Source organism: Podarcis vaucheri, assembly GCF_965113315.1.
Source record: "Podarcis vaucheri genome assembly, chromosome: 2".
NCBI classification, from domain to species: Eukaryota; Metazoa; Chordata; class Lepidosauria; order Squamata; family Lacertidae; genus Podarcis; species Podarcis vaucheri.
This window is the reverse complement of record NC_138760.1, coordinates 33,717,064-33,740,351: the sequence shown is the minus strand read 5'-3', so window position 1 is coordinate 33,740,351 and position 23,288 is coordinate 33,717,064. Positions and strand designations below refer to the sequence as shown.

At 43.0% G+C, this 23,288-nt stretch overlaps 1 protein-coding gene across 2 annotated transcripts in view; it reads left to right on the top strand.

The window, feature by feature from the left end:
• RPTOR (regulatory associated protein of MTOR complex 1) overlaps window positions 1-23,288 on the top strand; it is a 327,700-nt gene that overhangs the window by 15,124 nt on the left and 289,288 nt on the right. For both annotated transcript variants that reach the window (XM_082212377.1, XM_082212376.1), the window contains exon 2: window positions 21,688-21,790. In XM_082212377.1, coding sequence (XP_082068503.1) covers window positions 21,688-21,790 — 103 coding nt within the window. The remainder of the gene's footprint in view (window positions 1-21,687; window positions 21,791-23,288) is intronic.

Below are 23,288 nucleotides of genomic sequence, written 5' to 3'. Positions count from 1 at the left end.
GTAATATTTAGGCACAGTTTTATATTTAGAAAACATGCAATAAACATATCCCTGACAGTAGATTATGTTGATTGAGAAGGGAAAGTTTATAATGTGTTTTCAAGTATGTATACAAATGCCTTTCAAAGACATACCGTATTTTTCGCTCTATAACACGCACCCGACCATAACACGCACGTAGGTTTTAGAGGAGGAAAACAAGAAAAAAAAAATTCTAAACGAAACAGTGGGTGTATGATTTTTGTAGTTCATGCTGTGGCCACAGACATGTGATCTGACAGTGAGTTTGGGGTAGCCCAATGCAAAAATCCTGAGGATCCATGTGGATCCATGCTTTGTAACCACGTTTTTGCACCACTGCGGCCCCAGGCAACAGTGGGTGCGTGATTTTTTTGGTGCAAGATGTAGCCATGGACAGCCATATGTGATCTGATGGTGAATTTGGGGTGACCCAGTGCAAAAATCCTGAGGATCCATGTGGATCCGTGCTTTGTAACCACGTTTTAAGTGGGGAGGGAAGGAAAAGCACTCAAGGGACAAGGAGCATGCGTGGAGTGGGTGGAGAAGGATGCTGCTTATAATGAAGAAGAGGGGTATAAAGGGAGAAGGCTCCTCTCCTCTCCCACTTTGCTCCTTTAAAGCAAGCAGGCTCTGCTTTTCTTCCTCCTCCCCGCTCATCCCCGGCTTAGCAAGCTGAAAATCTTTGCTGCTATGTAGCGAGCTGAGTGGGGAGTAGAGAGGGACAGAGAGCCTGCTTGCTTTAAAGGAACCAACCAGACAGGAGCCGTTTACACTCATGTAAGCGGCTCCTCTCCTCTCCCGCTTTGCTCCTTTAAAGAAGCATGCTCTCTGTCTCTCTCTCCTCCTCACTCAGCGGCTCTTCTCCCGCTTTGCTGTTTCAAAGCGAGCCATGGAGGAGGGAAGGAAGGGAAACCATGGATCCTCTGCTCACGACTGCAGCAGACCCCCCCCCACCCGTAGGCATTCCCTCCATAACACACACAGACATTTCCCCTTACTTTCTAGGAGGAAAAAAGTGAGTGTTATGGTGCAAAAAATACGGTAGTCAATTATATAGGGGTATGTTTTCTGCATCATGAAGTAGCTCTAAGGTCTTGATCCTGAACACATTTATTAACTTGGAAGTTCCATGATATCAGTGAGACTGTGTGAGCAGGCTTGTGTATATAGCTTCTTACTATGAAATAGCACTGCCCCTTTCTACATTTATGTGCTTAAGCTCCAGCTGATACTGATTACGGTATAGTATATGCCTACATGTGCAGTGTTATGCTATTGATACAGCTTTATTGGTACAGATTTCACCTCTTCTTAATTTGATACAATCAGTATTCTATGCCATCCTTACTATGCTTTACAATTTAGCTGAACATAATTTCAGTGGTGGTACCTCGTTATTTCTCTAATTAGTAGCTATTATTATCTTTGTGGTGGCTTATAAATTCCAAGCCAATTCATGGTTTGTCCTTGAAGTATCCTAACAACAACATTATGAGGCAGCTTAAGGATACTGCAAATTGTATAATTAGTCCTCTTCCACAACAGCGTAATTTTAGGACAAGTCTATCATTTGCATTTGTTTTTGCACTTGGTCCAACATTGATCTGTTCCTTGTTTATAGATCTTATATGATCATGCATATATAACCATTTCATAAAAAGAATTTTATAATAGTTTTCTGTTATGTTTAAGCTGAGCCTTTGATAAAAATAAAATGACACATTTCTTCTGAAATTGATATGTAAACTGTTCCTTCACAAGTAGTTTAGAAATCTATTTCCTCTAAATTTGTCCATGGTTAGCAGTAGATAATATATTTAAGTTAATGAGCCTTTCTTTACAGCAACTTCAAAAACTATATGTAACTTCATGCAAATTACATGCAGGTAAAATGGCTAATTGGTGCAAGTCCTTTGTTGTGTTCTAATTTCCCATAATTGGCTTGTGGTGATCAATAGCTTGCTTTCCCTTACTGTATAGGATTTTGATAGAAAAGCATGCAAAGGCAGTTTTACATTAACTGGAAGAGAATGTTAACATTATCTCAACAAATATAGCACTTGAATTTGTTTTACAAGTATTTCCTTTTAAGTCTGAAAGTCTGAGATAAAAAATATTGAACCGTCTTCTATTGATGGAAGCATGCCAGCTTTTAATTTAAGGGGGTTCCTTTGATACACACGCAGATTCTCTGTGGCTTGAAAGTTTGCATCAGCAGGTGAAATGGGAGACAATATTTTAATAACGGCAGCATCCTGCTCTCTCTCTCACAAAACCATTGAATTCACACCTAGGTACTAGTCTTCGATTCTTAACATTATTATCAAACCTAATTTGGTAATGTTGGATAAATTAGCTTTGTCTAACTTTTGGGCCATTATTGGTAATATGATTAGCATTCTATATAGCTTATATCCGTTTTACTAAGAAGTTACTTCTGGGATGATTCTATGGCCCAATGGAGATAGCATCTGCAGATAACTAAGAAATCACTTATAGGAATCTGGCATGGACCCAAATAACAGCTTAGGGCCTAGGTGCTTACAAAGGTGAAGAGGTTAGCTATTTCAAGGTTCCTAGCCCAGAGGAATTTAGAGGTTTTTTATAATGTAAATAACTAACCATTGTGCAATATCATAAACTACCTTTTAAACTTTACCTTAAAAAACCTCCAGTTTGTGTGGTACTGGAGGAAGGAGTGACTGTTATGGAAACATTATTATTTTTTATTAAATTTGTTTACCACCCTATACCCGCAGGTCTCAGGGCACTTCACAAGATGAAATCACAATATAAATGCACAAAATACATTATCAAAAAAACAAAAAAACAAAAACAAAAACAAATAGCAACCACCCCTCCAACACATTTTAAAAGGGCATTGGATGTCAGCCAGCCAAAGGCTTGGTTAAAGAGGAATGTTTTTGCTTGGTGCCTAAAGATGCAACAACAACAACAATTTATTATTTATACTCTGCCCCCCTGGAGGGGTTTCTCCAGCCACTCTATAATGAAGATGCCAGGCAAACCTCTCTGGAGAGAGCATTCCACAAATGGGGAGCCACTGCAGAAAAGGCCTGTTTCTGTAGAAACTCATCTATAGGCTTTTGGGTACACAAAGCGCCTTTGGATCCTGGCCTTTGTAATGATCAATGCCAGGCCTTTATTAAATTATTGCAGAATGTCTATGATCTCAGTAGTGTAGTTCCTAGTTTGGTAGGAATGGGAAAGCATTATTTTTAAAAAAATTGATCTATTTAACTGAATCAGTACTAAAACAAACTTCCTTTGTTACCTAGCAGTACCTTTTAAAAAATGAGTACACATAGTAATTTGTCCACTAATTTAAAGTAAGATTCTGATTTGCACAGAAGATAGATATTTTAGAACCAAAACTTTTTAGAAGATTTAATTTTTATCTATTAAAATGTCTTGGGGTATTTTTTGCTAGTGAATACAAGTCATCACTGGATGTGAGACATGGTTGTTGGATTTTGCTGCTGTAATTGCATTATGTTCCTGCTGTACTAAATCACTGCAGCTCGTTAGTAAAAGCAAGCCTGTATTAGTCATAGACCATCACACTTTCTTTAGTAAGAATAAATCGCCAAGTTGTAATGTACTTGAGTGTTAATTAAAAAGTGATTAAGCTATAATGTTGCTTGCCTTCTTGCTGGCTTGGGCGGGCATTGACTCTTGGGAAACACTGTAGCAAAAGAGAAAACATAATAGCTGTGGTGACAAACACTTTAAATTCTTGAACCAAGAAGTCTCAGGAAGGTTTTTAGAACCGATCTCTCAGCTGCCTCCAGAGTTTGGCATAGAATTTCAGATATGCTCTCCAGTGAATTGCCTTTCCATCTTTTTATTATTATTTTTAAAAATATTATTTTTTTCAATAAATAATATTGTTTATTGATTTATAAAAGAGAAATTATACAGGTGAATAACATTGCAAAATGTTCAAAACAAAGCCTTTCAATATCATACATGGTTCAACCCAACCAAAAGGTAAAGAACAGAAAAAGAATGTTAAAATATTTTTTAAAATCAATAAATTTATAAATTTTGATTCATGTTTGATTCATTGGTGTTCCTTTAGCTAATTGTGAGCCACTTTTTAGACTACAACTCCCATCAGCCCCAGCTAGCATGGCCAATGATCAGGGATGATGGGAGTTGTACTCCAACAACATCTAGAGACCCATGCTTGGTACAGAGTGCATTCAAAGGATCCAAGAGTTAGTTTCAGTGTTCAAGTTCTCCTCTCTCTCTCTCTCATCTGCATTTTACTAGCAAGTCATAGGGTTGCATCAAACACGGCTGGTTCACTGGTGCAAGGAACTGTCAAGCAGTGAGACTTTTGCTTCCTCTCCTGTCCCCTCCAGCCCCCTTGTGCACCCTCAAAATCAGCTATCAGTTCTGGAGGTTTGATGGACTCTCCAAAGCGGATTTGGGGGTTGGGGGTGTACAGGTGGAAGCAGAATACAGTACAATAAATGGCAATTTCTTTGCACCAATGGAGCCTGCTGGCTCAGCATTGGATACATTCCACAATCTTTTACGATCAGGTTTAGTAGATTTTTAAATTAAGTGTGACTGTGGCACAGTGATGCCTTTTACTATTGAGTTTCCAATCGATGGCAAATTAAAATTTGCATACTTGATGCAGCTATAGAACCTGCTATTATACATTTCCATTCTGGCCTTTGGAACTGAACAGTGGTTAGTTTATTATGGTGTTATTGTGCCATTACAGTGTGCTTTTTGTGTCTACAATTTAACCCCATGATTCTTGCGCCATACCTGTAATTTATAGCTGTTTTGTTCTCCTCCATGCATTTCTTTCCTTTGAGAGCAGAATTGTGGCTGTTTATTAAATGCTGGTTTTGATTACAAATAAAGCACTTGTAAAGTTCTTTCTGCAAATTTCCAGTAAGCGTAGTTGGAAACTTAATCTGTATTCTAGCAAATATTACCTTCATTTACTGTTTTGGAGAACTATATAAATGTATGCAAGACGGTTATGAAAGTTTCAAAAAGTGTTCCTTTTTTCTGTCAGGGCATAGCATTTGTTTGTTAATGTGACAATAGTTTAAAAGGAAAATGAAATTCATCTTTAATAATCCTGTAGTAATATATCCTTGATTTGGAAAGATCTTTCACTGTCAGCTGAGTCACTCCTTTTGATGCATCCTGCTGTGTGAGTGCATAAATGAATCAATTACATTGACATTATTAAAACAACTTTGTCACAAACTAGAGCTCATTGCAAATAAATCATAATGTGTATTTTGCCATTATTTTCAATTTGACAGTCTAGAATTAAGGCAATATTTTTTTAAATGCTGTGCAGCATGGGATCACCTTGACAGAGTGTGAAATCACAAAGGGAGATCTGCAGCTCATTCAGGCTTTTGCATGAACATGGAATTGTTTAGATGTCATTTGTGTCTAATTTGCAATTGTTTCCATGCTAAGGTGGTGCTGTGTTGAATTGAGTATGCTATTAAATTGCAAAAAGAAGGATCACCCCCACATTTCTGGACATAAGTCATAGGAAACTTGTTTTCACACATTTTTGGTGTCAATATAAGAGAGGGCAATTCATAGCAATGAAAGGGCATGTCTGACTGGCTCAGGGTGGGATTTGTCAGTCTGACTGGCTCAGAGGAGGAGAGTGGAAAGGATGCTGGAGGGGCTGGAGAGGACACACTCCCCCCCTCCCACTCCTGCTAGTTCCCTTTTCTGGAGCAAAGGGTTTCCCTTGCAGTGGGAGACACACACCCCTTGGAAAAGTGCATGCCTCCAATCTCATAGGGAGAAAGAGTCTTGCAAGTGAGCACATCATCTCCTGCCTTTAAAAGCTGGTGAGGGGAGCATGCCCATCTGTCGAGACATCATCATAGGTTTGGTTCAGTTTCAGACCCCGATGTTCTTATTGAACACTTAGCCATGCTGCTGGTGATCTGTACCCATACTAGTAAGCCTTGAATAAAGCTTTATTTATTATGTGTATGCGAGAACCTCTGTCATTGCATTGCGATGGGAGCCAGGACGCTTTAGGGTACATCTTAAATGAGTAAAAAGTGATCATATGCCCATATGAGTCCGCTAAACACTTCAGTTGCTTATCTTAAGTTTATCAGTAGGCATTATGGGTTTGTTCACATCCATGCTGTGAAACAGCAGTAGGGTACTCTTATCAGTAATGTAAGGTAAAGGTAAAGGTACCCCTGCCTGTACGGGCCAGTCTTGACAGACTCTAGGGTTGTGTGCTCATCTCACTCTAGAGGCCGGGAGCCAGCGCTGTCTGCAGACACTTCCGGATCACGTGGCCAGCGTGACGAAGCTGCTCCGGCGAACTGGCACCAGAGCAGCACACGGAACGCCGTTTACCTTCCGGCTATATAGCGGTACCTATTTATCTACTTGCACTTAAGGGTGCTTTCGAACTGCTAGGTGGGCAGGAGCTGGGACCGAACGATGGGAGCTCACCCTGCCGCGGGGATTCGAACCGCCGACCATGCAATCGGCAAGTCCTAGGCGCTGAGGTTTTACCCACAGCGCCACCCGCGTTCCCTACTATCAGTAATGTAGTTCTCATTAAGACAGGAAAACTGGCTTCCAGGTGGAAAAATCAAAACTTGAGACAGAATTGTTAGAACCCAATACTAAGAACTTGTCAAGAATGTATAACCTGCTGTTGAAATGGAATACACAAGATGAAACAGTTAAATCAGCTATGATTAAGTGGGCACAGGACATTGGTCATAATATTATGTCTGCTGACTGGGAAAGGTTGTGGAACACCGGTATTAAATTTACGGCATGTAATGCTTTAAAGGAAAATGTGATGAAAATGATCTATAGGTGGTACATGACCCCAGTTAAGCTAGCAAAAATTTACCATTTGCCTGATAATAAATGTTGGAAATGTAAGGAAACTGAAGGTACTTTTTATCATCTTTGGTGGGCATGCCCGAAGATTAAGGCTTTCTGGGAAATGATATATAATGAAATGAAAAAGGTATTTAAATATACCTTCCTTAAGAAACCAGAGGCCTTTCTCTTGGGCATTGTCGGCCAATTGGTGCCAAAAAAGGATAGAACTTTTTTCATGTATGCAACAACAGCAGCAAGAATACTGATCGCAAAGTATTGGAAGACACAAGACTTACCCACCTTGGAAGAATGGCAGATGAAAGTGATTGACTATATGACACTGGCGGAAATGACGAGCAGAATTCGTGACCAGGGAAAGGAGACCGCGGAAGAAGACTGGAAGAAATTTAAGATTTATCTTAAGGACTATTATAAACTTGATGAAGCTTAGAATGTCGAGATTTTACAGAGAGAAAGGGTTGCAGTAATATAAGATTAGACTAAGAAAGGACTATGATGAATTAGGACGGGAAAAAACATTTACAAGTTGCTATAAAAATTTGGACATGAGGATGCAGAAAGGGGAGGTATGGGGAAGTCCGAGGAAAGAAGTTTATGAAAGGACATTATGAAATTATATTTGTTTGTTTGTCTGTTTTTTTATGTTTGTTTGTTATAAAAACTTTTGTAAAACCAATAAAAATTTTATAAAAAAAAAAAGTAATGTAGTTCTCATTAAATCAGTTGGCAGTACAGAAGTCAAGTATATGAGATGTTGGCAGTCCTGAACCATGTATGAGGAAGAACAGGATACAAAAAATTAAAAAATAAGCAATAAGCTTTACTGCTGGAGTAAAATACAGCAGTATGAGAATATATGTCCGAACACAGTTTGATGTAAATAAATATCTTCATTCCTCATACTTTTTTCCTTTTTAATCCTTGCAGTGTGGTTTCAAATTGATATGTAATCTGTAACAAGGAATGATGGTTGGTAAATATTAAGGGGCTTGAATTTCCTGGGTCATACACTTAGAGGCTCAGATCCTGTACAGACCCTGAAGTTTGTGTCACCTTGGAATCCTGAGGAAAGGTAAAGGTAAAGGACCCCTGAACGGTTAAGTCCAGTTGAATTCGATTTTGGGGTGTGGTGCTCATCTCCACTTTCAGGCCAAGGGAGATGGCATTTATCCGCAGATAGCTTTCCAGGTCATGTGGCCAGCATCACTAATTCACTGCTGGCACACAGAACACACTGATGAGTGCCAGAGTGCATGGAAATGCCATTTACCTTCTCCTTGCAGCAGTACCTATTTATCTACTCACACTGGTATGCTTTCAAACTGCTAGGTTGGCAGGAGCTGGGACAAAGCAACAGGAGCTCACCATGTTGGGCAGATTCGAACAACTGACCTTTTGATCGGAAGGCCGGTTGGTTTGGACCACAGTACCACCCATGTCCCTTCCTGAGGAAAGGGGGAGGTTATGTATGGGGGTTATATTTTCAATTTTTTTGATTGTTACCTCTGATAAACAATTATAAATTGAGGCAAAAGGATATCATTCTCTCAGGGTACAATACACATTGGGCTATAATACGTGGGAATAATTCCCTATTTGGTGCTGCTGCTCTGCAGGTAAAGGGAATTGCCTTGCTGTCACAGGTTAGGATATGAACAGACTGGTTTTAGAATTTATCAAGGTCAGCAGCCTTGCTGTGATACATTGGTTTTTGCGGTGTTTGTACTGCTGAAGGACATCTCTGCCAGGATCCTCTCAATCTTTGTTTTTTTTCTTAGGCTTGAATTATAATCCAGGCAATCTTCTTTCTCAGCAGAAATTGCTATTCACCTTTGGGCAAGTGGCAGTCTATGCAGCTAATATATTTTATCTGCAGTACCTTTTTGCTGCTGCTGCTTCCTTCATTGGACGGCTTGCTGTATGGCTGGATAATAGTGGAATACTGTACGCCTTTCATTTGTATTGCTTTCCTCACTATTGACTAAGCCAGTGTTTCCCAAACGTTTTTGGGCAACGGCACACCTGTTTACTGAAAAAAAATCTCGTGGCACACCACCATTAAAGCCCCACCCCGTGACGTCAGCGCGCAGCGTCACGCCGGGAGGGACGCACAAAAGTGAAAGTTTTTTCCCTCCCCCTTGCCGGGGAACCTCCAAGCTTTGGGCAGGCAGGCAGGCAGAGCTGGGAAGGGGGTTTCCAGGGGACACTGCAGCTCCTCGAAAGGCTTCTCTCAGCTGCGCTCAATCCTCCTCGGAGAGGATTTCCCCTCCGGTCCCATGCCTTCGTTTGGGGCATCGCTCCGGCTGCTCCCTCTCCCGCCGCGCAGGAGCGATGCCTCTCTCTGGCTCTCCCTCCGCGCAGGCTGAGGGAGGGAGGTGCGCGTGTGACCCGTCTCTGCTGGGAGACCAAACCCAGCGAGGCAGAGTCGCGCGGAGGCGCCCAGGCAGCGCTGCCGGCTGCGAGGAGGAGCGCCAGGCAGCAGCAGGAGGCGCGGCCTCTCCTCGCCGCCGCCGCCCCGCCTCTCGCTGCCCGACTCGCCCGCCTCCCTCCAGGCATCTCGCGGCACACGAGGCAACGTCTCACGGCACACTCGTGTGCCGCGGAACACCGGTTGGGAAACACTGGACTAAGCTACTGCTTCAACGTCTTGATAGCTTGATTCTGTGGATTGTTCCCATAGGTTTCAGTATTTGCGCAATAGTTAAAATGATGAAAAAATGCCATTCTCTTCTTTCATAGTTTCTTATGATTTTTGCCTTAGGTATGTTTTTCTCTGCATTTGTTTTTTTTTTTTAAATAGTTATTTGCCTAAGGAATGTGGTTTTGTAACTACATCGAAGATAAAATAGACAGATTTCTTATTTCTTGCTGAATGAGTTGCATATTAGAAGACAATCATTGGAAAAATCTCCCATGACACTCAAGTTTTCTAACCAAAAGTTATTATTGTAAACTGAGTGTCTAGACCATGTTTAGAACTAGAAATGCCTTCAGTCCTGAAGAGATTAGCCAGACCCAGCAGTAAATTAGTATGAAAAGGATTAATAGGGTGGTTATCCATGTTACTTTGAATACATGGGCAAGAATATGCATGCAGCTCAAAAGCTTATCAATGTCCATTCCCAGGTTGAAAAAACACACTTTTAAGAGGAGTGTGAAGAACTGGTAACGTTTTTGTATGGTCTGAGACTATATGAGAATGGCCTCTGGTAGCCCTTTAAAAAAGCCTATTCGTATTCCTTCCTATTCATAGTGTTTTTCTGGTAGTTCCCTGGTACGGATCACTTAGTTGAGAAGGTTGCCACTCTTAAGGACCAGTGGGCATCTCTTGAATTTTGAGAAAGTGTAATGGATACTAGTCACAAAATGGCTCACAAGGACCAGTGGTACAACACAAAATTAGAGAGAATACAGTCATTGCTTCTTCCCCAGACAACTTCATTTTACTGTGGGAATTCAATAGGGTCCTACTGCTTCAGTATCAGAATTTAAACAGCAAATACAGTTATTTAAACAGAAAAAAAATCTAAAAATGACATAGCTGCTAAGCACGATTTGAAACCAACATAAAACCAGTAGGGAATAATTCAGTACAAGAATCTAAATGTATACCACTTCACTTAACCAGTGAAGAACATAAAAAAACCAACAAGCATTGATTTGAATTGTGTTCATAAAATCATACAATTGTAGAGTTGGAAGGGACCCCAAGGGGCATCTAGTCAGTGGCCAACCTCTCCTTAAAAACCTCCAGTGTCTGAGAGTCCACAATGTCCCAAGGGAGTCTGTTCCACTGTTGAACAGCACATACTGTCAGAAAGTTCTTCCTGATGTTTAGTCAGAATCTCCTTTCTCTTAACTTGAATCCATTGGTCTTAGCCTTCACTGCAGGAGAAAACCAGCTTTCTCCATCTTCCATGTGACAGCACTTCTGATATCTGAAGATGGCTATTATATCTCCTCCGAGTCTCCTCTTTTCCAGGCTAAACATACCCACCCCCTCAACTGTTCCACATAAGGCTTGGTCTCCAGACCCTTACTCATCTTTGTTCAGAAATGGGTGAGCACTTGATGTCTGTTCCCTGTGTTTCTCAATACCATGGTCTGGCTTCCTGTCATCTTCTGTGTGCAAGCAGCATAAGAGTTGAGCTAGTTGGGGCAGAATTTAATTCAAGACTATAGCATTTCATTCTGCTTTACACTACCAAGTGCATTCCCATAGGGCTAAATGCCTGTACATAACATAGTTCACATTTATGTGTGTTAAGATAGAATCAGACTTTGTCCAATTTTTCTTTTTCTCTGTTGCACAATAAAGCTTCTAAACTGAAATACCTGGTAACTGTGAAACTGCTTTCTCCCCTTTCCTAAGGGCTGTTCAGTCCTCTGGGAATTCCTGTAAAGTGCTGATAGAAGGAACTGCTTCAGAAATCATGAAGCTTCCTCCTGTATCCTAGAAAGCATTACATAACTCCTTGATAACATAAAATGAGGAAATGTGAAACATGCATAACGTCTATGATAGCAATGCATTTTGATCAACAATTTGCCTTGGGATGTAGCCCCTGTGCTGACGTGTTTTGCAGGAAGCTTTTTGGATGGAGGGAGAGGGAGGAGATAGTAGAGACTGCAGGGTTTTTACTCCAAAAATACATGGGATTCTCCCTGTTTGGTCCCACCCTCCAATTCTTTCTTCATACGGTCTCTCTGCTGTGTGCTCCAGTTTCTAGCTTTCTCTATAAATTATACATTTGTATGGCTTCAGCTTTGCTGAAAGTTTTTTTCCTGCTCTGAATCTTAATGAGCACCCCAGGGATGTGGAGATCCAGGTGGCTTTCCTCTAGAAAGGCATGGGAATGCTGAGTACTATTTATGTAAATATTTGTGAGAGGAGGTCCCTTATATATGCGACTTTAAAATAAGGAATTGTGGTAAACAACAATCAAGGAATGATGCCATCCCAGAAATAAGTTTTGTGCAACTTTAGAGTGTTATTAATGATTGATCTTTGATTTTTTCCTCCCGCTCCTTGCCCTGGATATATCAGAATGCATGTATTTGATCCAAACTTTCTTCTGTTGCCATTGAATTAGCAGCCCTAGGCAAGACAGAGATGTGAAGCCAACTGGCAGTTCTTGACTCGACACTACAAATCTTGCTTTATTATATAATAAAGCCCATTTTAATAGCTTTTCATCTTCATAATTAAAACACTTAATGCCCGTAGTACAAATATATAGAGGCAAATGATAGCATCCAATAAATGTTCTCTATATTTAATATCTTATCACAGTGCAAACAGAATAAACTTTATAATTTAATGCATTCTTTTTCCAAAGAGAAAGGAACTACCATAGTATCCATGCAACCTGTTGTACTTCCATGTATGTTTTATGAATGGATGCAAATGCTCATATCTGATTCTGCTTTTGGGTCACATGTTTGAACAAATGGAGTTATACAAATCTATGGTAAGACTGCACTTGGAACATTGTGTACAGTTCTAGAACTGGAAAAGGTTCTGAAAAGCACAATAAGAAGAATCAAGGGGTGTGGTGCAAGTCCCTTTCAAGGGAAGGTTACAGGCAGTGACCATTTTAGGCACATTGAATTGACATGTGATCACCCATGCGCAGGTCTTTTTGGACCCGGAACAGGGTAGATAGGGGGCGGTAATGGGGTTTAATGTGCTTATGCATGCTCCATTGCTGCTTGCGGCGGCCGGGGATGGAACCCCCGTGTAAAACGTTTGCTGCCTGTACAACATTTGGAGCTTTTCCGTTTAGCGAAAATGCAAGTAAGAGGTGACATGATAAAGGTGTATAAGATTATGCATGGCATGGGGAAAGTCAGTAATATAAAGTTTTGTTTCCTCTCTTCTAACAGCAGTACTTGGGGATGTCCAGTGAAGCTGAATGTTGGAAAATTCAGGACAGACAAAATAAAGTATTTCTTTACACAGCTCGTGGTTAAAATATAATTTGTTTTCACAAGAGGCGCAGATTGCTTTGAAAGAGGACTAGACCAATTCATGGACGATAAGGTTGCCCATGTCTATTAGCCACAATGGCGACATTCTACCTCTGGTGTCAGAGGTAACATGCCTCTGATTATCAGTTGCTGAGGTTCACACTCATCCTGTTTGCTCTTGGGTCCTCTTTTTGAGCTTCCCATGTGGCCACTGTGAAAGCAGAGCGTTGGACTAGATCAGGCATAGGCAAACTCGGCCCTCCAGATATTTTGAGACTACAATTCCCATCATCCCTGACCACTGGCCCTGTTAGGTAGGGATGATGGGAGTTGTAGTCCCAAAACATCTGGAGGGCCAGGTTTTCCTATGTCTGGACTAGATGGACCTTTGGCTTCATCTTGTATTCTTACGGCGGTAGTTTATTCAGCAAAGTTTTATCACACTGGAAAAATCTAAGGAGATAGGGTTGACAATTGAACTTCCTTGGTGTTCTAAAATTAGTAAAATATCCACTTTTTTGTATTCTGTATTTTATAATGGTCTTGTTCCTCGGGCTGTAATGTTACTGTTTTATTGCATGCGCTACATCATATCTAGACTGACCGCAGTAGACCTTCCCTGCAGAAACTGTTACGGTACTTGCCTTTGGTCCCTGGCGGCATCATTTAATCACACCTTTCTTGTTGGGTTTTTATTATGAAATTATGAAATGCTTTATTCCTTTTCAGCTTTTTTTGTTACACTTTATTGCTTTGGAGTTCTGTAATTCAACTCTGAGACTGTTACTGAGTCAGGTACTTTATCTTCAGTAGCTTGAGGTTTCTTGCTCAGAGGCTGTGTTTAAAAGAAGGTGAAATGTCTGGTTTGTGGAATTTCAGGCTGTATCAGCACTGAACTTGTATTATTTGTCTTTGTTCATGCTTCTTACAAAAGATTCATCATGTAACATCTTCTTCTGCTTTTTGTCTGTATATATTGGATTAGGCCAAAGTCCCTGTGCAATTCTTTGGCCATAGTTTTCTTGTCAATGTCCCAATTTTTTATATATATATATATATATATATATATATATATATATATATATATATATGTATATATATATGTCAGGGAACTGACATCAGAGGAAAGGGAGGTGGTAGGGCTCCCAAAGACTGGGAGAGAGTCAGCAGCTAAAGCAGGGACAAGGAGGGGGAGCGAGGGGTCTCTGGAGGAGGATCTCAGTAATGCTGAGAGAGACGCAGCAGCCCAGGCAGGAAACAGCAGGGGAGAGAAAGGGGTGAGAGACACTTCCAGCGAAAATAGCGGGGAGGTGTCAGAAGCAACTGCAGGGAGACCCATGCTTCGCCGGAAGCTGCCACGTCGTGAGTCCAGGAGACGCGTTTCCGTTAAGGAACTTCTTTGCTGGAAGCGCTTCCGCAGGCAGCCACTGTCAGACACTACTAGTGACTAGAGCAGACATGTCTGAGGAGCTCTGTCACACACAGAGGTTTGTGGGGCAGCACAAACTCTGAAGGGGCACTATTTTAAGCACAAGCAGCTAATCATCCCCTGACAGCAGTCTGACAGTCTTTGTACGCTGCCTGTGCAGGAGAAAGCATCATGAGCAACCCAGCCGGAACCGGAGAGGCAGGGGTTGGAGCTGGTCCAAGCTTGGAAGAAAGGTATCAAGCTCTGGAGGTCCAACTTGCGCTGCAGACGGCGAGGCTCGAGGAGAGAAGGGCTCAGGATGCTGACAAAAAGGGGAGAACCACTCAGTTCCCCAGAAAGGTACCAGGATTGGTGCAGAAGTTTGGGGGGGACCCCAAGGATTACCATGCCTTTAGGACTGAGATGCAATATGCCCTGAATGTGCAGTTTGATGAGTTCCCTGATGAGGAATCGCGAGTTGCTTTCGTAATTGGGCATCTTGAGAAGGGGGCGCGGGACTGGGTTCGACCCCTGATGGCAACGCACAACGATATCCTAAAGGACACTATGAAATTCTTTCGTGCAATGGATATCATGTTTTCCAGCGATATTGAGGAAGGGGTGGTGCGCAGACAGCTAATGGCTTGCAAGCAGGGAAGCAGATCTGTCCGTGAGTACTGGACTGAATTTACCATGCTGATTCACAGATTGGGGTGGGATTTATCGGCAGCACCCATTCAGATGCTATTTGAAGAAGGTCTTTCTTCAGCTGTGAAAGACGAGCTGGCCAGGAGCCCCAGGGCGGTGTCTATGGATCAGCTGACCAAATCTGTGCTGACCATTGGAGCGCGCCAGGAGGCAAGAGCCTTGGAGAGGCGGGAAGGGAGAGGGGAACGTTGGAAGGAGTTACGCATTCCAGACATTCCTGAGCCAGCTTTCCCGCCGGCAGAGCCGATGGAAATCGGAACAGCCCGCGCGCGCGCAGTTTCAAAGCCCAGTGAGGGGGCGAAGAAGGAGGGAAAGGGAGCCTGGAAATGCTATCTCTGCCAACAGCCAGGCCACTTTGCCAGAGTCTGCCCCCAGAGGAAGGAATGGCAAGGGATGGTGGGAGCAGTTGAGGGGGAAGAGCAGGGAGAAACGGAGCAGGTAAAAGCCAACGCCTGGTTGCCAACGTCAGGGCACTGCAGCCAGGCCAAAGAGCAGTGAAAGTGCCCGTGCCAGAAGCTCCTCGACCTGCTCTAGTGATTGAAGTGTCGCTAGAGCTGCAAAATGGACACCCCCTAAAAATAAAGGCGCTGTTGGACTCAGGCAGCTCCTGCAATTTTATGAGCAAGGAGTTTGCTGCTGAACATCAGATACAGACTATCCCTTTAAGCAACCCCCTGCAGGTGACCACGATCGATGGCAGGGAACTGTTGGGAGGAGGAGTTAGCTTGCAGACCGTCCCAATGATAATGAGGGTGGCAAGGCACACAGAACTGATAGCGTTTAATGTGGCCACCTTGGGAGGCGCTCCCATTATTTTGGGAATGAGCTGGCTAGCCTTACATGATCCGCTGGTGGGCTGGCATCAAAGAGTGGTTTCCTTCGGTTCAGCACATTGCTTAGAACACTGCAGGGGGGAAAAGTGGTCAGCAGGGGCGCAAGCCACCCTAGCAGGGACTGAAGTAATGGAGAAGGGGAAGGTGCCACCACAGTATGCTGATCTCAGCGACGTGTTCAGCGAGAAGGAAGCTGACCAACTACCCCCGCATAGGCCCTTTGATTGCCAGATCAATTTACTCCCTGGAGCACAGCTTCCTGTAGGCAAGTTGTATGCCATGTCAGACAGGGAAATGCAGGAGTTGCGAGCGTTCATTGACAAGAACCTGAAGAGAGGCTTCATCAGAGAGTCCAAGGCAGCGGGGGGTAGCCCAGTGTTTTTTGTGGATAAAAAAAAACACGGACAAGCCGAGGCTGGTATGTGACTTTCGGCGCCTAAATGCAGTGACAGAGCCGGCGGCTTTTCCTATGCCCAGGATTGATGATATTTTGACCAGGGTGCGAAAAGGAAAGATTTTTACAAAGCTGGACCTAAGGGGGGCGTACAACCTGATACGTATAAGGAAAGGGGATGAATGGAAGACCACCATGTTCACCCCTTTGGGGGCATTTGAATACCTCGTTATGCCTTTTGGATTACAAACAGGCTCCGCGTGTTTTCAAGCCTTCATGAACCACGTACTGGGGCCTTTGCTCTACAAGAATTGCGTGGCCTTCTTAGATGACGTGTTGGTGTATTCGGAGAATGAGGAGCAACATGTGAGAGACGTCAGAGAAGTGTTGAGCAGGCTGCAAGCCAACAGACTGTGGGTGAAACTGGAGAAGTGTCAGTTTCATACCAAGGAGGTGGAATTCCTGGGGTACCGCTTGTCAGACAAGGGGTTGGCCATGGACCCCGGCAAGGTTCAAGCGGTGCTGGAATGGAAAACACCCAAGACCAAGAAGGATGTGCAGAGGTTCCTAGGGTTTGGAAACTTTTATCGTAAGTTCATCCGAAACTTCGCCCACCTGACGGCGCCCATCACGGACTGTCTCAGCAGTAAAAAGAAGTTTGTTTGGACGGGGGAGGCGGAGCGAGCGTTTGAGGAACTGAAAAGGGCCTTCGCCTCTGATGAACAACTTCTACATGTGGATTTACAAAAAAAGCTGAGGGTCGAAACAGACGCTTCTGACAGAGCCATAGGGGCGGTGCTTCTTCTGCAGCCGGGGAAGGAGGGGTCAGAGTGGCGACCGTGTGCCTTCTTTTCGCGAAAGCTGAACAAATCTGAGAGGAACTACACGGTGTACGACCGGGAACTTCTTGCGATTCATGAGGCCTTCCGGAGATGGAGGCACCTGCTAATTGGTGCACAACAGAAGGTGCAAGTGTGCACGGACCATAAGAATCTAGAGTATTGGAGAACTGCGCGAGTGCTCAACCAACGGCAGTTGAGATGGGCCCAGGAGTTCTCCAAATTTAACTTTGAGATTTGTTACGTACCAGGCCCGGAGAACGTTAGGGCGGACGCTCTCTCACGCAAACCTGAATATTTGGAGGGAGAGGGTGCACCCGAAGAGACCCATGTCATTCCCGAGGACCGCTGGGTGTGTGGGGCGGCATTGGTGGGGCAAAGGGAACTGGTAGAGGGAACGGTGCAGGATGAATACGCCCAGGACAAACTCAGGGGTCTCAGGAGGGAGGGAGACAAACCCGGGGGTTTTGAGGAGAGAGATGGGGCGTTGTACTACAAGGGAGCGTTATACATACCTGAAGGGGAATTGAGGGAAAAGGTACTCAAGCAACTGCACGATAGCCCCACAGCAGGGCATTTTGGGCAACACAAAACCATGTGGCTGGTTACCAGGGAATTCTGGTGGCCCAAGGTCAGGGAAGATGTGCGGGAATATGTGAGAGGGTGTGACCGATGCCAACGAGCCAAGGGGGAGAGGCGGGCACCGGCAGGTTTATTAGAACCACTACCCACGCCGGAAAGGCCATGGGAGGCAGTGGCAATAGATTTCATGACTGATCTGCCCAGGTCCAAAGGGAAAACAGCCATCATGGTTGTGGTAGACCTGTTAACCAAGATGGCCCACTTTATAGCCTGCTCACATGCGGTCACAGCGGAAGAAACCGCTAAATTGTTTGTGGAAAATGTGTTTAGGCTGCATGGCGCCCCCTTGAGGGTGGTTTCTGACCGAGGGAAACAATTTACTTCCAGGTTCTGGAGGAAGCTCATGAGCTTATTGCATGTAGAGGTGAATTTCTCTACTGCCCGTCATCCAGAAACCAACGGGCAGGCGGAAAGAGCTAATGGTGTCCTCCAGCAATATTTGAGGTGTTATGTGAATGACAGAGAGAATGATTGGGTGGAGAAGCTGGCGTTGGCAGAATTTGCCTACAACAATGCAGAGAACGTGTCCACGGGGATGAGCCCTTTTTTGGCTAATCACGGGTGTCATCCCCGAGCCTTCCCAGGGGGGGAAGGGGAGAACTGGAGCGTTCCAGCCGCAGAACAGTTCGTTGAAGAAATGGAAGCGATCCATCGCCAGCTCCAACTTAATTTAAACAGGGCGAAGGAGGAATATAAGAGGCAGGCAGACAAAACCAGAAGGGAAGGGGAAAGCATTAGGGTGGGGGACCAGGTGTGGCTGTCCACCCAAGGGTTACCATTTAAAGGAGGTTGTAAGAAGTTAAGACCCAAAAGACTGGGCCCATTTGAAGTCACGCAACAGGTCAACCCAGTGGCTTTCAGACTCCGGTTACCGAACCACATGAAGTTGCACCCAGTGTTCCACAGGTCGTTGCTGTCACCGTATATAGGGGACAGAGAGGGGAGGGTCAATAGGGGACCAGCTATGGAGGAAAAAGAACACAGCTACCATGTAGCGGAGATTCTCGATTCCAGGTGGAAGGGAGAGCAAGTAGAGTATTTGGTAATGTGGGAAGGGGAGCCGGAGTCGGAAAACACCTGGGTCAGGGCAGAGGATGTAGATGACGAGGTTTTGATTGAAACTTTTCATCAGAGATTCCCTCGTAAACCCCAGCCAGTGGCGAGGTTCCGGAGGGAATACTTCGCCACCACCGACGAAGAAGAAGAGTTGGAGGGGTTCTCTGATTCCGAGGTGGAGGAGGATTCAGCGAGTCGGAACGAAGACCGATGGAGGGAAATGTTCGAGACGTCTGAAGATGAAGAGGATTCTTTTCGGGGTTTCAGCTCCTCACCGTCCAGAGGAGAGAGTAGGGGCGGGGGAGAAGGGGGCCCTGGAGGGGAGGTGGATGTCAGGGAACTGACATCAGAGGAAAGGGAGGTGGTAGGGCTCCCAAAGACTGGGAGAGAGTCAGCAGCTAAAGCAGGGACAAGGAGGGGGAGCGAGGGGTCTCTGGAGGAGGATCTCAGTAATGCTGAGAGAGACGCAGCAGCCCAGGCAGGAAACAGCAGGGGAGAGAAAGGGGTGAGAGACACTTCCAGCGAAAATAGCGGGGAGGTGTCAGAAGCAACTGCAGGGAGACCCATGCTTCGCCGGAAGCTGCCACGTCGTGAGTCCAGGAGACGCGTTTCCGTTAAGGAACTTCTTTGCTGGAAGCGCTTCCGCAGGCAGCCACTGTCAGACACTACTAGTGACTAGAGCAGACATGTCTGAGGAGCTCTGTCACACACAGAGGTTTGTGGGGCAGCACAAACTCTGAAGGGGCACTATTTTAAGCACAAGCAGCTAATCATCCCCTGACAATATATATTTAGTATATATATATATTAAGTATATATATATGATGGGAGTTGTATATATTTATATATATATATATATTTATATATATATATATATATTTATATATATATATATATATATGCAGGTTTTGGTGTCTTCGGGTGTCTTCCCGTGTAAGAGTCGGGGTGTCTGTGACTCTTACACGGGAAGACACCCGAAGACACCAAAACCTGCATTCCTGTACCCGTGAAAATCTACGAAAGCATATATATATATATATATATATATATATATATATATATATATATATGCATGCTCCTGTGAGACTGGAATAGCCAAGATGTGTAATGAACAGGAAAGAGTGGGGAGAAGAGGCTGTTGTAATAGTGGACTGAGACAACATGAGCCTAAGGGCATCATTAACTCTTATCATACACCACTGTAATAAGTCCCACAGCTATTATTAGATAGCTACAAATTGAAGTGGTATAGTTTGGCCCCTGTACAGTGTGGGAGTTCTTTAAGTATAATATTTTGGAGAGCATGCAATTACCCAGTTTTGCAGTAAGAATATTGCGCAGATATTCTTTACCACAAACCATGTAGTATGCTTAGAATCAAATTCCTTTCTTCAGTGATAACATGTATGGTGAAACTGTGTCTTGTGATCTACCTGCAATATATGAGCTTTATTTTAAGAGATCCAAAACACATTTAAGGCTCTTTTTGTTTATCTGGCTTCCTGAGTGGTCACTTAAAGCAAGGCATGCTATGTTGCATTATTGATTTGCGAATCTTGAATAATGTGTTTCCATTACTTTTTAATAAAGCATTTCTGTTGGACTCTGCCTAATCCATGAAGTTTGGCAGAGATCCACTGGCAATCAGTCTTCAGTGGAACTGCACTAAGGGCTTTAGAAACAGCAGCTTTTGGAATTTAAGACACATATGCAGCCCCAGGATGTGTTTTCTGAACAAAAGATAACCTGAGGCAGATTTCCCTAATCAAGAAACAGATTTGGAGATCAATACATGAATGTTTAGGGTGCAACCTTGTATTTAATAGTTCCTTAGTATAATTAGAAATAGGGTCAGTCAGCAATTTGCCACAAACAACATTTGACTTTTCTCTAAAACCATGCAGAAATAGGTTTCAGCAAAATTGTTGCAATTAAATTTTTAAAATTTATTGTAAATATTTTATGCCACCTTTTCCCTAATTTGTACATTTCAGAATGGTAGGACCAGCTTTTCCAATAAGTCCACAAAACAAATCAGCAAACCAAGCAAACATTTGTGCTGGTGTACCCACCCATGTTAGTTGTTTGTGCACATCCGTGGCCTGAAAGAAGCAGCTTTCTTCTACTTACAAAAGGTTTCTTACCTATACAGCTGGAAATTGTTTTTTCTTGACAAAGCTTACCAGGCAAGTGCCTGTTTTTAAATACTTGGTACAGATACAAGCACAAGCACTTTGAGAGTGCATTTGGGAGTTTGGGGTTATGGTGCAGAAAGTTATCCATACTTTTTGCTAACTTGTCTAATAAATTAATTTGGTTCTTATAGATGCTATAGCAGAACTGAGAAGCCTTTGTCTGCATATTAATCACAGCAATCATTACACAGATGGAATTTCCCATTGGAGAACGGGAACACATTTTCATGCTGAATGTTGGACTCAGTTTCCTACAGTGACAGCAAACGAAATGTCTACTTATTGTTTGTGGAGGCCGTTAAACTTGCTTAAAGAATTGCAGTAGAAATACCCTCAACCAGTTGTTGCTTAGAACAGAGATTAATGGGCAAAACCTTTCATTTTAGAAGCTTAAGCAATTACATTACCTGCTAATATTCTTTCAGAGGGCTATCCTACATGATGAAACAAAATTGCAGTAAAGATGCCTTTATCTTCTCTTGTTAGTATTTGTAGATATATACATGAGTTTTTAGGCCATGTATGCTACAGCACTGTTGGGTCAGGACCTACTAGTAATTGTGGCCTGATCTGATGTGGGTCACAACAGCAGCACTACCACCATGCAATTATATGGTAAAACAGTAAGAAACTGGTCCCCAAATGTATGTTTGGTCTGAAAAGGCTAAAGGATTGTCTAAAACAATGTACTGATCATCTCTCTTCCTTTTTTCAGATGAAGACGGTTAGTGTTGCCTTAGTGTTGTGTCTAAATGTCGGAGTGGACCCTCCTGATGTGGTGAAGACAACTCCATGTGCTCGTCTTGAGTGCTGGATAGGTGAGTCCATTTGAATATTATTTGTTTAATCTTTTAACCAGCCCTGTCTTGAGACTGGAGGCAGGTAACAACACATTAAACACAAATCCTGTGTTAAAATGCAGATTAAAGCAGGTTGATTTACTAAATGCCACACTACCTCCTCCTGGCAGCTTAATTTTAAGCCACTGAAATTCAGCCCTAGTGTAAAAGGGCTTATCTGTCTGAGAGCGATTCAGCCTCAGGCTAGCTTTGCAGGGGAGGATTGTGGAGCAGATACCAAGAACACTTCTCTGCATGGCCACTGCTATTTGTGTGAAACCAGAAACATGCTGCTCATAGTTGATCTATTCTAGAGGATTTCAGAGGCACATGGGCCGCAACACCTTTTCGGGGCCACTTTGAATATCCTGTTATGAATAGTGTGTGATTAGTTGTACATTATAGTCCCTCTATTGTGTATGTCCCTGGATATAACTGGAGTTAATGTAGTGAAGTTTTGATATCTGCAAGGATTTGGGTGTAATAGTATGCATTTTGCATTTCATTGTTTACTAGAAAGAGGTTTCATAATGCAGGTTAGATATAGGTCACCAAAAACCCCAAGCCAAATTATTTTCTTAGAATTTTACATTGTGATTTTTGACTGCTGAGAAGACATATTGACATGGCCGAGTGACTGGACCCTGGGGGCAATAATTCTCAAACTGAAATGTCTGTTGAAGAAATTGCACAACCATAATTCTTTCCTTTTCTTTTTGTGTTAGTCCACCTCATTTTCCTGGTATCTTAATTGAGACTGGGCATTAATTCTTGTTTGTTGACAAATAGACCCTAATCGTAATTGAACAGGGGTGCTTTGTGTATGTAAATGTTTCATTAAAGCAGCAGCTCCTTGCCAGAACTTCAGTTTAGTTCAAATGTCACAAAAGTATGGGTTCTGACAGTAATTTTGATAAATTGAATTTGGTGGAGAGAGGGAGAGATAAAACTTTCTGTGCACTGCTGTTGTCTAAATGACAATTTAATGTCATTTATAATGTCACATATTCAGTATGAATGCAGTCTGTCCCCACACACATCAGGTATTTCCCAGTGCCCGTGATTTGTATGCATAATTAACTTGTTCTGTGTGGGTCTATGGCTTTCTTAAGAGCATGTATTCTAATGGACAAACAAAATCTAGGAAATGTTGGATTGCTCCAACATTTTGGAATATTGCAGTCAGTGGAAAGGTCTTGTCTGAAATGAACAAAAAGCCAGAGGCATTCATATTGGTATTGTCTGGGTATTTTCTTACCCTATAAAAGAGCTGCAACGTCAGGTTTAATTGCTAAGAAGACAGAAGGTTTTACAAAGTGACTTCAGCATTTACTGCAGAGCTGTTAACCAAGACTTATGTTTGCATGCATGTTCAGTTATGTGAAGATAAGTATGGATGATTTCTCCTTGTATTATAACAGCCGTGGTATAATGCTAGTATTTGAGGTGCTACAACAACTGTGTATTTTATTTTATT